The sequence below is a fragment of the Pezoporus wallicus genome, unplaced genomic scaffold (genome assembly GCF_028554395.1).
Source record: "Pezoporus wallicus isolate ANWC-B61680 ecotype Strahan unplaced genomic scaffold, APGP_CSIRO_Pwel_v1 contig_2870, whole genome shotgun sequence".
In the NCBI taxonomy this organism is placed as follows: Eukaryota; Metazoa; Chordata; class Aves; order Psittaciformes; family Psittacidae; genus Pezoporus; species Pezoporus wallicus.
Window position 1 is genome coordinate 1,031,580 of NW_026636990.1, and position 14,828 is coordinate 1,046,407.

The 14,828-nt window shown below is 43.7% G+C and overlaps 1 protein-coding gene across 4 annotated transcripts; it reads left to right on the forward strand.

Annotated features, from left to right (window-relative positions):
• Nucleotides 1–1,201: 1,201 nt before the first annotated feature.
• On the forward strand, nt 1,202–9,829 carry SETD9 (SET domain containing 9). Of its 4 annotated transcripts, XR_008971366.1 has the most exons (7): nt 1,202–1,317; nt 2,185–2,549; nt 4,375–4,498; nt 5,685–5,800; nt 7,006–7,111; nt 8,959–9,314; nt 9,717–9,829. XR_008971366.1 is itself a non-coding variant. In XM_057402673.1 (6 exons), exons 1-6 carry the CDS (start codon nt 1,232–1,234, stop codon nt 9,802–9,804), a joined length of 885 nt encoding a protein of 294 aa, XP_057258656.1. In that variant the 5' UTR covers nt 1,202–1,231; the 3' UTR covers nt 9,805–9,829. The 4 variants fall into 4 exon arrangements, 3 of the variants coding, with proteins under 3 accessions (XP_057258656.1, XP_057258657.1, XP_057258659.1); XM_057402673.1 differs by lacking the exon at nt 8,959–9,314; XM_057402674.1 differs by lacking the exon at nt 9,717–9,829 and having other exon boundaries at nt 8,959–9,549.
• Nucleotides 9,830–14,828: the final 4,999 nt, after the last annotated feature.

A 14,828-nucleotide genomic window follows, 5' to 3' on the forward strand; every position in this document is an offset into this window, starting at 1 on the left:
TGAGCTTTAAGGTCCTTTCAACCCAAACCATTCTATGCTTCCATGATCACTCTTTTTACAGTCTCCCTTATTTATGTGACTTTCTCCAAATAGAAATGAATGTATCAATTCACCAGCAAAACATGGCAACAGAAATCTTCTAATACCTGGTTTTTAAAATCAGAAAAATCTCCTAACTGAAATACCAAGAAGGAAAATGTGTAATAAGGATTAAATATAAATTGAGTCTAGTGTATCTTCCTTTATTTGATTTACTACAGAACTGAATCTTTACAGTACTGTGTGGTAATTGCAGTGTTGCAGTCTCCTTTTTAGGAACAAGGAATGGCAGAGATCACTGTCCCAGCAGTCAACTGTAAATGTCAAAGACACCTACTTAGAGAAACAAGCGTCTTCATTTGCAAAGGGCATGTTCAGTTCTTCTGAAGGCAAGTAGTAAATTAGGCCCACTTTGGTTTTTCTGGTGGGAGTAACATTACATTCAGTGTTCCTCACAAGCTGAAGTCTGATAGTGTCTCAGCTTCACAAGCTCTTGTTGAAAGGTTCCAGAGCATGTTGGGGTGTCATGATGACCATGTATTTCCTCATCACCATCTGAGTGGGAAGCTTGGATGTGTGGCTCCTCTGACCTGATTTCCACCTCCCTTACTAAAGTTTCTCCCATTGCTTAGTGTTCCTTGCTGCGCTGAATCACGAATGTGAAAGGCTTTTTAAGAACCACACTGTGCGCGTACGGCGCACGCTGCCCCACTATGGCACGCAGCTGCTGGAATGCGCAAGTTGCGAATCCTGACTTTTCTCCCCTGTTATTACGAGGGAAGCCCAGCAGGTGGCAGGGAAGCCTGATGAGTCAGCGGCTACCCCGTTTCCCTTTATTTCCTTCAATTATTTCAGTTTGCAATGTATCACCGCTTGGCTCCTTTTCTGCGCCAGTGCCCCACCTCCCTCTCAGCGGAGGACTTCTTCACCCTACTCTAACTCGACCCTCTTTTAACGCGTAATTAACAACCCCGTAACGGCACCTCGCCGGCCCACGCGCGGAGCCCGGGGCCTGCCCGGCTCCTCCGAACCACGCCAGCCGTTGGACCTAAAAGACCAATGGTAGCTCCGTACGCACAGAGGGCACCGCCCGTCCGGCGAGGTGATTGGTTGGGCCGTTCTCGCGGGCGCGGTGGCCATGGCGGCCGTGAGGGAGCAGAGGTGAGGGGAGTTGTGCCGCTCGTCTCCTGCCATGCTGCGAGGCCTGCGGCGGCGGTGGGACTCCTACAAGTACCGCTTCGTGCCCTGGCTGGCCCTCAACCTCCGCCGCAAGCGCAGGTGAGGCGGAGGAGAGGGTCCTGAGCGCCGCAGGGTAGCGGGGAGGTCTGTCCCGCCGTCCTTTCTGCCTTCCGGCGGCGTGAAGTGGAGACAGCCACGGCTGGTGGGTTTCCCGCAGGGTGTTTCGGCCTGGAGTAGCTCTTGGAGCAGGGTGGGAGCTTTCCTCAGGGGGCGAGGAGCTGCTGTGGCCGAGACCACGCTTGCAGCATGAGCTGAGGAGCTGCCTGGTGTCTTCCACCGGGGGTTTTGCGAGTGGCTCCTCCTTGTGTGTCACTGCACTGGCCTAAAACTCTTAACGCTGGCATACTTCGAAGTGGTAGTTAATGTTAAATCTAGGCAGATAGTTTTTTGTTTGGGGGTTGTGTGTGTGTGTTTTATGTAGGGGCTTTTTTATGTGTTTTTGCCTAAAATTCTAATACTGGGATACTTTGAAGTGGTATTCAATGTTAAACCTAGGTAGATAAGGTTTTTTGGTTTGTTTTGTGTGTTCTCTTTTTAAGCATGAAAGTAGTGCTTGAAGTTGACTGCACCATTGTTATATGTAGCATAAATCAGTCTCCCTAGTCAGCATAATGTTTGTCCTCACTTCATTTGAAGTGTAATGAGCCGTACGTAAACTTAGGTAATCACATATATTTTGGTTTTGGTATGCCTGTCATTAACAGCTCAGTTTAACCTACTTGTCTTGCTGCAAATACACAGATGATGATTTTATAGTAGTCTGGGCATGAAAGAATATTTTTTAGAGTTTTTGTTTGTTTAAACCAACAGTGCATATAAGCTTCTGCTGTGAAATCGCTCTTCTATATTTTATTTAAGATAAATGTAACTTTAAAATACCATTTTTTTTCCTTTTTTCTCTTACAGGACGCTCCGATATGTTCCTGAAAGCTCCCAAGACAAGATTATCTCTGATGAAGATGTCTTTGAAACACTACTGAAAATATTCAAAGCTCTGTTCATAAATGACTTCAGTAGACAAGCACATATTTTGGCCTTTCTTCCAGAAATCAAACATAAATACCTGGAGTTACTGACTGCGGAGCAGAAGCTATCAAAAGTACACTCATGTAACCATCTAAATCAACATGTGTTTAGTCCAGAGGAAGTTCTGTTTAATACACTAGGGTTCGTGGTTAGCCGGGACCGAAGTTCCCTGGTGTCTGCTGGAAGTGGAGTCTTTGTTACCAGAGGTTTTGTACCAAAGGGGACGGTTGTATCTATGTATCCTGGTAATGCAGCATTCTTATTTCTGGTTGCGTTAGATGTGATTTCTAACCATCTGATTATAGAATGCCAAAGCGCCGCACTAGTTTTTATTTCACAGCTTTAATTTTTGTCATCCCTTAACAAAATCACAAGTTACAGTGAATGAAAATATACCTGTGTAAGCTAACTTTCGTTTGGAAATGAGCTAGGCAATATGGAGGGGGGATAATTTTGTTTATTAAAAAAAAAGACCAAACAGAAACAAAACAAAAACCCAAACAGGTTTCAGTACTCAAAGTTTGATTTTTTGGCTGCTAGAAAAGTTGTTCCACATTTTTGAAACACAGATGCAGGGGAGCAGTTTCAAGTGGATGAATGATACAGTTTAATTCTTGAGGGCTACTGTTGAATAGGGATCTGAGAATGAGGTTTTGAGATACCCACACAGATCAGCAGACATGACTATAAACTTTTTCAAGCACAAAAATGCAAATTGGAGAATGAAAGTAAAACCTTTATTTAGCAGAACTGTCTTAGAATCATAGAATCATAGAATCGTTAGGGTTGGAAAGGACCTTAAGATCATCTAGTTCCAACCCCCCTGTCTTCCATGAAGTATACTTGGAAAATCGGCATTTTTCTGTTCCTCCTCCTTATTGGACCTGTATTTGTTTACATTTAAAAAAATTGTAATTCTGCCAGGATGGTCAAGCTAAGACAGCTCTGCTGAAGTGCTTTGGGTTTGTTTCTGCTTCATCTGTCAATAGAATTGTCTTTTGCATGTGGTCCCTCACTTCTGCCAGTGTTGCCAGTCAAGACCAGTTGAAGCACTGGGCAGCAGAGCATGTTTTTGCCATGGCAAAGCAGGAGCGTGGCCATTACCACTGACTAGTAAACCGACTAATGATCAAATGACAATCACGGAATGAGCCTGCCACCTTTCAATTTTCTTCAAATTTCAGGCACATGATAAATGTGAGATTAGGTTTATTGAGAGTCCCCAGTAATAGCTCATGTAGCAACACAGGATGAGCTGCTGCCATGCTTTCCTTCTTCAGGGGCATGAAGGAAGCTGCAGGGTTGCTGACTGGGGGAAGGACCCTGTGGAGAGAACAGGTCAGTGCTCTCCTGCTTGTTTGGCATCAAGTGCAGCCTGCTGGCGAGGCCTTCACCTAGCTCCTTGTGAGATAGCAGTGAAGGATTTCTGCAAAGGGTTGTAGAAGATGCAGTGGGTGTGAGAGATGTAAGACTGCAATATCATGAAAACTTGCAAGCTAGTCTGCAGTCACTTCTCTTTGCTTGGCACCCAGGGCAGGTTAAATTCTGTCTTGAGAAATGCTCTGCTGAAATAACTTGTCTGTTCTTGGTTTATCATTTCTCTCTGCTGTTCCACACAAACTCCCCAGTCTGGGTGGTGGAGGGGGGTGTTTCAGGTTTTTCGCTGTCTGTGTGTGTGCTTCTCAAAGACTCCTGACGCAGGAGTAACAATGCAGCTGCACTTTCCTAAACAAACTTCACTTCATGTTTTCCTCTACAAAGCAGACCAGCTGGCTATGATGTTTTATCTACCTCTCACACTGATTCTGGACAAAGATCGTTTTCACGATTTCCTTCAGTGGCTTTTCTCTTTGGAATATCTCAGCTCATGTAGGGTTGCATGTTTTTGCATCCCACAAAATGGGTCTAAAAGCTTGTAGGTTACAAGTGTTAATGTTATTAATTAAGAGAGGAATTCTATCCCCTCTGTCTCCTTTGAATTTCTGCATGGATGGGAGTGCATGAAACCATAAGCCCATTCTGACAATTAACTTACTTTCTTCTGAAATAACCATATCTGTCTTGCAACAGGTACAGTATACAGAAAGCATGAGCCCATCTTTTTCCAGTCCCTTGGCAATCCCTTTATTTTCAGGTGCATAGATGGTGTCCTTATTGATGGGAATGATAAAGGACTATCAAGATCAGTGTACAGGTAAGCAGTCAAAAGAAATGGGGCAATGCCACTCAACTGATTTCAAATAGTGGTACTAATAGTCTCAGTTCGCTTTTTTGTATGCTAAATCGAGTTATATTTGAGTATCATCTATCTATATGCACCAGGGTGGGATCCTTTATGTACTCCTTGTGTCTTCATCTGTAATACGAGTGAAAGGTGTCTTGATGTACAAAAACTTCCCTGTAAAGAAAATAGTTTTAATAGGAACAGGATGTAGCATAAAAAATTTTAAATGCTTCTGAGCTGTTACTCAAATCTGCTTAGTGTATAAAAAAAAAAAAACAAAACCCAAACTAAAAGGCCTCTATGTGCACCTGCTAATACCACAAAGGTGACTGGTACCTCTGGCACTGTCTACAGGTGAACAGCATTTAGGAATGGATCAGTAACTCTTACAATAATGATAATCATTTTTATCTCACATTGGAAGGGGACCCATAAGGACCATCAGGTCCAATTCACTGCACCTTGCAGGACTACCTAAAACTAAACCATATGACCAAAAGCATTGTCCAGGCACTCCTTAAACTCTGACATGGTTGGTGCTGTGACTGTTTCTCTGGGGAGCCTGTTCCAGTGATGGACCACCTCTCAATGAGGAACCCTTTCCTAATGTCCAGTCTGGATTCCCCTGACCCAGCTGGCCTGGACTGTTTTAGCTTACCTGGAAGTATAATTTGTAGCAAGTTGTGTTCAAATATGACATGAAAAATAAAATTAATAACAAGCAAAATGATCTAAAATAATACCTAATTTGAATAGTGATACCTAACTAATACCAGATTTTAATTCCAGGAATGTGTTTGAAGTCAATACTGTAATGATCCTTCACATTTTAGTGGTGGATGAGATGTGTTGACACTTCTGAAATGGTAACTTTTGATGCTGATTTCTGGAACTGCATGTCGTGCTCTCGTACTGGTTCTTCCACCAGAGTCTGAAAGACACCACACACTCGTGGGAGGTATAAATGTACTTTGAAAGTATCAGCGAGGTGCTGATCCGTGCACACACACACACATACATCCCTAGTGCTTTCCTGTCTCCCAGGTGGATTGGACAGCCATGGCTTTGCTTGGTGATCATGGCCATTTCTGCAGTAGGAAGTACAGGTAACCTTAAGTGAAGGAGGGATTCCTGTTAAGGCTGTTGATCATTACAGGTCTTGCTGCAGAAGAGACCAGCTTGGCCCGTTTCAGATGAGCGATGAGAGCTGGCTCACAGCTGCCCCTCAGAACCCACTGGCAGTGGGACAGTATGTCAACAACTGCTCACACGGTGAGTTGCCCGGAGAATTTTCCTGTTTGTGTTTATGGATATAAATTATTTTGGAAGTGATACAGAGAATCAGATGCTGGGCACAGTAGTGCTGTTTAAAACAAGGCAAACACTTAATGGGATAAAAAGTTTTTGAGATCTTTTGTGGCAGCTGGGTGTTAGAATCCTTCAGTGCAGCAATGCTTCAAATATTCTTGTGCTTTTCTCACCAACTGCCCCAGTCTCCATCCTGGTATGTAGAATTAAAGGCACACATCCCAAAATGCGAGATGGTGGGAAAGGGTATCTGGCAAAGGACAGTATAGCTGAGGCAGCACACAGAGTTACAGATCAAATTACCATACGCAAAGTGACATATACAGTAAGATTCTGTCACTGCTTAGTTTGAACTATAAAACTTCTTTTAGACTTCATTATGTTTATGTGCAAAATCTAGGAAACTGTTGGTATGGTCTAGCTGTTGGGCATGAAGGAAACTCTTCACTTACTCTATCTCATGCAGTATGTGTTGGTCTTAAAGGTCTGGGGGAATAAAGAACTCATGGGAATGGTTGTGATTCAGAAGATTGAACTGCTAGCATACCTTCTACTTCTAAGTGCCTTTCAGAGCCTCCATTACACTAAAAATACCCTGCCTCCAGGCAGCATCCAGAAGGGTTGCCGGAGTAGCAAGTCAGGTATGCTAGGAAACTGGTATGGAAACAAAGGCAATCTCATCAAGCTGTTTTTCTCAGGCTTAATGTCCATGTAAGGAAAATTCTCTTCTTCCTGCTGGGCAGATGGTGACCTTTATCCCTGGCTTTATTTATGACATATTCTGCCACCAGGAATTATTTTTTTAAGATTTTTCTTTTTTCACCTATGAAAGCAGATGTTGTATATTAACAACATTTAGCAGTGCAGAGAGCTACCCCTGGTGCTGCGCAAAATTATGCCCCTTCATCCGCATGTTGATAATCAGGTAACCTGTTGAATGCAGTAAGGATGAATTAAAGCTCTTATAGTTGGTTGTGCATATCTTGTGTTAGTTCAAAGTAGGACTTCAGAGGGGTGTAGTAGCTCCCAACAGAGGCATGGTTTTCAGGCTTGGTGAAGCATCTGGTGCTTTTGCAGCAGTACATTTGATGGTTTTACACATCTTTAAACCCTGTCTGAGATTTTTCTCAGTATCACAGAGACCTTTTTTCTTTTTTTCTTGTTTCTAGAAAAAGCAGCCAACGTGTGTTATCAGGAGTTTGATGTGCCAGCATATTTTCCAATAGAACTGAAACAGTATCTTCCAAACATTGTCTACAGCCACGACATAGAGAGGTTAGCTGTAAAATCAAAGAGCTCATAGATTTGTGTGATACAAAACATACTGCATGTGTAAAAAAGACAAACTTTGTTGAAGAATAATGTTATTCCGTATGAAAATGAGTTACACGAAGTGTGCACCTCTATGAAAAGACGTAGCTCTTTGAGTATACTAATTTTAAGTGATTTATGAGACTATTTGGTTTTGTTCCTTTTTCCACATCTTTACAAATGAGATCAGAATAGCTCTGAAGACATGTTTTTACAGGCAGTGGTTACACTGTAGTGTGACTCTTCTGAATCCAGTGAGGCACTAGTTATATTTTGCTTGTGTCATAATGCCAAGGTTTTTGAGTATGTATTTCAAATGCAGTTAGCAACCCTTGACCAATCAAAGCCCTTCTAAGGTAGTTGAGATGTAGGCTTCTTACACTCCTGTTTTCCATGGCTTCTGCTTATGTGAGAAGTAAGCAGATTAATTTGCAAAAAATACCTCCTCATAGTAATTTGTATTGAGACAAGTGAAATACTCTGCAGTATAAAGGCATGTGACTTGTAGTTACACTGCACAATTACAACATCCTCATTATGACCTGAAAATGCACCTCTTTTAGAAATTAAAACATCTAAAAACCTTTCTAAGATTTCTGTTTGGAAATGTGGGAAAAGCAACAATTAGGTGAATATGTACAAGGAGCAGTGTGGACAACAAGGAGAGATAGTATGCCTGAGTGTCCTGTACTGGGATGTAGTCAATAACTTTGAAGCTGTGACAAAGTAAGTTGTAATGTTGGTGATTAATTTAATACAAAAAAGAAATTGCTTAGAGAGGATGTATAAGGATTTTAAAGCGGATCATCTAGACTTCCTATGTAATTCTGGGGCTATTTTAAAACCCTTGAAATTTGCTTGGAAAAACTTATGGTGCATACTGGAAAACTGGCTTTTCTGAATAAGCTTAGAATTTGTTGAGGCAAGGTTAGACACAAGCAATCTGCAAATAAATAAAAAATGCTAATAAAATTAAAACTGTGAGACTGAACTTTCAGGAAGCCTGAATGTTGTACTTGAAGTGTGAAAGCACATGAGCAGAGCTAAGCTATGGCACCATTTCAGGAAGGGGAAATTTCGCTCTGTTCCTTGGAATCTGTCCAAGAAAATATAGTATTTCAGTCATCAGTTCTCTCAGTGTACACCTGTTAGATGGAACATCCCATCTGCTTCCAGCTGCTTGTTTGATGCTGATATTTACAGTACTGACAACGTAGGTAATCTGGTTTCTAAATCTTTTTCTGTGTTGTAAAAGAGTCCCTAGTACTTATTTACCTTTTTTTGAATGGCCTCACACTGTATTTCTGAGTGGTAGGGGCTGCATGGGTTGATGCTGTTCTTCACTTTCATGTTCCTTGGCATCAGAAGAATGTGCTCTCCTTCCTGGGGTACATACTCTGCTTTAGAGCATGGACATTTACTTAAGAAGTTGGAGGGGTGGGTTCCCAAATCTCTCTAAGAAAACTGTTTGCCAGCCACTGATTTGAGCTTAGGGTTTGTGGAGAATTTGCTCATCACTGTTCAGTTGCAGCAGGTCTCTGATGTAGTTCAGAGAGTGAACTACAGAGAGTGGGTTTAGCCAACTAGCACCTGTAGGTGTGTCTAGAGGAATGATTTCTGCTCCGTCAACCTTGCTGTAGCTTCTGTCTGTGTGTCTTTTTCTGTCTTGACTAATTCTTTTCATTTCTGAATAATTGTGTGAGTTGAAAAGTTATTTGTATACCCACAGAGGCTGTGCTTTTTATTTTATGTTTTGAAATTATATTGTTTTGCTTATACTTGCTATCTGTATTTCAGTGTTGTTTTTCCAGGCTCCCTGGCCTGTGTTATGCATGCATGTCATGGTTTAAGCCCAGCTCATAACTCAGCACCATGCAGCCACTTGCTCATTCCCTCTTTTTCCCCCATTCCTGGGTGGGATGGGAAGGAGAATTGAAAGAATGTAAATCCCACAGATTGAGATAAGAACAGTCCAGTAACTGAAGTATAACATAAAACTACTACTACTATTACTAATAATAAAGAAAAATAATAAGGGAAATAATGAGAGAGAATATAAAACTAAAAGAGGAAAAGAAACCAATAAACACAGGTGATGCACAATACAATTGCTCACCACCCACTGACTGATACCCAGCCCAACCCGAGCAGCGATCTGCCCTTCCAGGTAATTGCCCCCAGTTTACAGACGGGGCATGACATGCTGTGGTATGGAGCACCCCTTTGGTTAGTTTGGGTCAGGGATCCTGACTCTGCTTCCTCCTGCCTTCTTATGCCCCTCCTCACTGCCAGAGCATGAGAGACTGAAAAGTCCTTGATCAGAGTAAACGTTATTTAGCAGCAGCTAAAACATTGGTGAGTTATCAGCATTGTTTTCAGACTAAAGCCAAAACACAACACTGTGCCAGTTACTGGGAGGGAGAAAAAAATGACTGTTACAGTTGAACCCAGGACAATATTACTCCCAGAAGTAATCCAGAGACATTGTTTTAGCTCCTTGCCATGGAAAGTTAAAAAAAAATAAAAAGGGAAATAAAATAATTCATTTTTTGCTTTTCCTTTCTTATAGCCTCCTGCGGTGCATTGTGCTTGTCACTCTCAGAGACATCAAGCAAGGAGAAGAGCTTTTTTCCAATTACTACACTGTTGTCAGCTGAATTAATAAATTCAAAACTGTAGAAATCTGTGTCATTAAAATAGTTACTGGGTGGGTACTTCAAGCTTCATGAGCATTTCTACATAATGCAAGGCTGTAGTTTTACCATGTAGGAAGCAAGCTGCGGGCTTGTAATTCCCTGAAAATACTCCACATTTGATGCAGAGGTGAAGGTGTAACCTTTTACATCATTAGGTTCTCGGCTGTCTCCTGTTGTGGACGTTATTGCTTATTGGTGTTCAAACTGTCCAACAATAGCTCATAAAATAAAAACCTAGGTTCTGGGCACATCAGTTAATCTGGTTTGCACAGTTGTCTGTAACTGTGGCTCAGTTTTACTGTTTTGCCATTTCACTTCTTGTGGACATGGTAAAAATTACCACCCTCTCATGAACTATTCCTTGGAAAATCCTCATAGTTCATGGTAATTACTAGTTCTTGTTCTGGCTTTCTTGGAGTTGGTCCCTTTGGTATCTGCTTCCTTTTAGAACGTATTTGTTGTCCACATTTTTTATGAAGCCAGTTTTGGAGCAGTGCTGATGGGCACTTCAGGTGTGCCTGTCAGGTATGTGTGTGTGTAACCTGAGGCCTGTCCTGTCCGAGATTCGGTGGTTCAGTGAAAGGTTCCTGTCATGTGGCAGCTTTTGCAGCTTTTATTCTCAAAGAGAGAGGACGTCATGTGCCACGTAGCTGGCGGAAATAATGCTAACCAAGTGTGATGTGTATGTTTGAATGAGTTACTGTCATAAACAGAGCCTGCCGTTCCTACGTTAATTCTTGCTACTATCTGCAAACTGCCTTCAGAAAGTAAACAAGAGACAGCTTGCCAGTGTTTCAGTCTGGCTAAACAGCTTGGGAAAGGAAACTTATCCCATCATTTACTGTAAAACTCCAAGCAAGTATCCCAGTGAATGAATATGTGGTTGGCATAAGTTCATGAGAAAGAAGGGGTGGGAAGCGGTGTGCTGTGATGTCATCTGGCAGTGTTTGAGGCAGCCGGGGTCCCGGATTAGCTGCAGAAGTCTCCTGTTCAGAATGCAAAGCTTTTCAGTGTCAGTGTTAGTTGGTCTCCTTCCAAGCCTGAACCTTGTCTTTCATATTCATCTGGAAGCCCTTCCACCCATATTCATCTGGAAGCTCTTCCAGCCCTTTCAGGAAGCTTTAAATAGAGCTGTGAGAGAGCAGTGTGTGGCTCAGACTTTTATGGGGATGCTGGGGACAACTTCTGGTGACAGTCCTTGTGTCTTCACTTGCATGGTGGCAGATGAGAGCAGGCATTTTTCTGCAGTCTACTGAAGGGGATGCTCATCCTCTGCCTGAGGTTGCCTTCTCTCCGGAGAGATTTTCTCCCCAGCGCTCCTGGTGGGAGTCCCTGGGCATCTCCCAGCCACTGAAGAGGGGGCTTGTACTCAGGGTGCCTGCGTCAGCAAGTCGGGGTTGATGGGTAGTTAGGGGACGCTGGTCTTAGCATCCCAGAAAGGCAAGTGCTATTGGTGATCCCCAGGCTGAGATGCTGTCAGGAGAGGACGTGAATTACCTCAGCTTGTTTGCACCTTTAAATGTCTGAGTTTGAAAGCATACTCCTGTCTGACAGCTGTGGAGGTTAGGTTTACAGCTCTGTCACTGAGAAAGGTTTGCTTTACAGCACTTGCTGCCTCTTGCATGTGGATGGCATGCAGTTGTGGGGGACTGCAGTGCTCAAGTGCAGGATGCCTGTCACTGACAGGGTACCTGGGACTGCCTTCTCCTCTCTGAAGTCCTGAAACCTGGCAGCCTGCTTCAGGGACTGCTTAGACACGAGGGAGAGCAGGACCTGGCCTGTAATGGGCCTGATTTCTGTCTGCTGGTGTCTATAGAAGGCCAAAAAGCAGGAGGAGAAGGAGGTGCAGTCAGGTGCTGCTTCTGAGCAACAAGCAGCACAACATGGGGGCTGAGCAGGAGAGAGTAAAATGGAAGAGTAGAAATAATGGTCCCGTAAAGTTCTACAGCCTGTGAAAGGGCTCCAGGTATGTCAGAGCTTCCTTGTCGTCTTCAGCATCCCATGTGTCCCTTAAGGGTGGAGGTCATTCTAATCCCCTCTGTGCCCACTCGTTACTACCAGACACCACCAGTGTCTGAGAGGAGGATGTATTCTGATGTTACATTAGATGCAATTTGCAGTCTGATAATAACCCTGTGAAATTCACAGTGAAACCTTTTTATGATTTATTATTAATAATAAATTATTCTCTCCCAAATATATATTGAATATATAAAATATCTCTCTCAAAAGATGATTTGCCTCGATGATTTCCATTGGAATTCCCTACAAATAGGGGCTTACATGGCTAACTTTGCTTCTACACACCTGTACACTTAGTGCTAGAAGGAGGAAAGAAAAATGGAGCTAAAATTGAAGGTAGTTTCAGTTACTGACACGGCAGATCTATAAAGTCTGCTTCCTGGATGTGCACCCATGTCCATGCTAAATACTGAACTGATTCAGGATAGTGTCTGTGTCTAAATCCATTGCCTCCATGGGGATCTCCAGCTGCCTTGGGCCTGGCTGGGACAGAGCTCCCCTTCCAACAGCATCCCTCGTGGTGCTGAGTGTTAGTACCTGGCAGGGTGCTGGTGCCAGGCAGTGCTCCCAGCACAGCACCCAGGCTGCCTCCCCAGCTCCCCTGCCCCAGTGGGTGGGGGCAGGAAAGAGGTTGGGAGGGGGCAGATCCAGGACGGCTGTCCCAGGCTGACCAAAGGGACATTCCGTAGCATATGATATCATAATCAGCAACAAGAGACCGGAGCAAGCCAGGGGCATTTGTTGTTAAAGTGTTTGCCTTCTGGACCAGCTGCTCCATGTGCAGAGGCCCTGCTTCCCAGGCAGCAGCTGTATGTGCCTGCTGATGCGCAATGGAGAGTAAGTATTTGTGCTTACCTTTGCTTTTCCCTTATTGAACTGCCTTTGTTTGGACTCACGACTTCCTTTCATCCTGCTTTCTTCCCTACTGTCATGCTGAGGAGGGAAGTACTACTGCGCTTCGTGGGCGCCCGGTGTCCAGCGTAAGAGCAAAACTAGGAGTGCATGGGGAAGATGGAAAGGGCCATCACTGCGCAGGGGGTTTAAGACTTACTTTTCTCGTATTTGTCTGACTCCTTCCCCATGTGGTAAGTGTCCTGGTACTCCTGCTGCTGCCAGCAGGGGTGTCCCTGACTGCAAGCACCCAGGTACATCTTGCCAACCAGGGTGGAGGTTGAAAGGCTGAGATGCTTAGCAGAGGGGGCTGAATCCATGTCCCTCCTCAGCAGGAGCCTTTCTGTTGCATATAAAGGTGATGCTGTGCTTACCTGACAGCCTCTTGCTGCCTGCTGTGCTGCTCTGCATCTTCGCTGTGATAGAGCTGGAGCTCCCCCAGCGACACAGGAGACAGAGTCAGTCACTGCAGCTAAGGGGAGCGATGCGCTGCTGCAGCAGAGGTGTGCAGCACCGAAGCAGAGAAGCCGGTGGGGTTTAGCACGATGCTGCAGGGCGGTATGGCAGCAGAAGAACGTATTCATCCTGGCCTCCTGCCACAGCAGGGACCAAGGTTTGCTGGGAGCAATAAATGACTTTTCCCAGCAGAGGGAAGAGAAATCCAGGGACTGGTAAAAAGTGTTTTTTAGCAAACGCATTACTAGTGTTTATGGTTCCAGTCTTTGTTGCCATGTGTTCTGTGGACAAAACGAGGCCTTGGGCATCCGACATCCATAAGGTGCCATAAGGACTTCAGGGGCTGCTCATCTTTTTAGTGGCAGAAGTGGATGTGACCTTGTTACCTGGCACTGAAGAAGTTAAGGTTCTGCGATGTGTGTGAAAGCTTAAGAATCTCCATTTTTAGGAAACAATGGTTCCTGAGCTAAATTTTGAAAGGCTGAGCAAACCAGGAGGTAATTGTGCCTCTACAGGAACCGGATTCATTGTAACATTAAAAATGGCACCTCCTGAGAGACCCTTGCCTCCAAAGACCCCTGCTCTTGTAACATACACAGTGAAAAAACTATGAACTGTGTCTTTAAAGGCCAAGACAGAATGTAGTAGTGATTGTAGCTACAGACTGTACATAAGCAGAAGACAGTGTTTTTTGCTGTTTAACAAATGGAAGAGGGCAGCTGGCAGGCTGAGGGTCTGCTGCCTTTGTGGAACTAACACATAGCACCTTACTTTGCACAAACAGGAATCAGTCTCTCTTGTGTGTGAGCCTGGCTCATTGCACAGCAGATGAACCATCCCACATCCGGGACATCCTCACATTAGTTTAATGGAAATGCAAGTTTCCATTGGGCTGGGGGAAAGAGTTTACATTATATATACACATACACTAATTAAAACCATTTTTAAGACACCAGCATCACACAGCTAACAATTAGAATCATAGAACTGCATCAGAACAGGGATGAGATGGGGCCAGTCATTATGATTTGTTCTAGCAACACTGATCTTTACTCTGAACAACCAGAGGAAGGGAGGTGCAGCTTGTCACTAGAGTTTTGGATGGGTGTTGTCTTTTGCACCTCTACCAACCACCACTACAGACACTTGTCTTGCATCTTCTCACAGGGGGAAGTAAAGGTCATTATGTTTCTTGGCAAATTAGAACTTTCTCTGTTCGGGATGGTAACAGCTTGCATCCTATCTAATTAAAAAAAAAAAAAAAAAAAAAAAATACCCATTTCTTTGCCCGAGGCTTTGTTATACCAGAAACAAGCAGAAACAAGCACACTGGACCTAGGAAAGTAAGAGTCTTTGACAGCATTGGCATGCAAGATCCTAGAAGTAATACGGTGCTTTTCAGGGTCCAAGGTTAGCGTTCATTTTCTTGAGAAAAAGGAAAATCAGGACAAAAAGCATTTGAAATAGTTTAACTTTGGCATAAACGCCTAAACCATGTGGAATTGTTATATCCTCACCTGTAATCCAGCCTGATGCAGACTTAAGGATTTGGGCAAGTTTTCTTACCCTAGAGAACAAGAATGCAGGTCCCCCATTGGCTCACCATGCACTCTGAA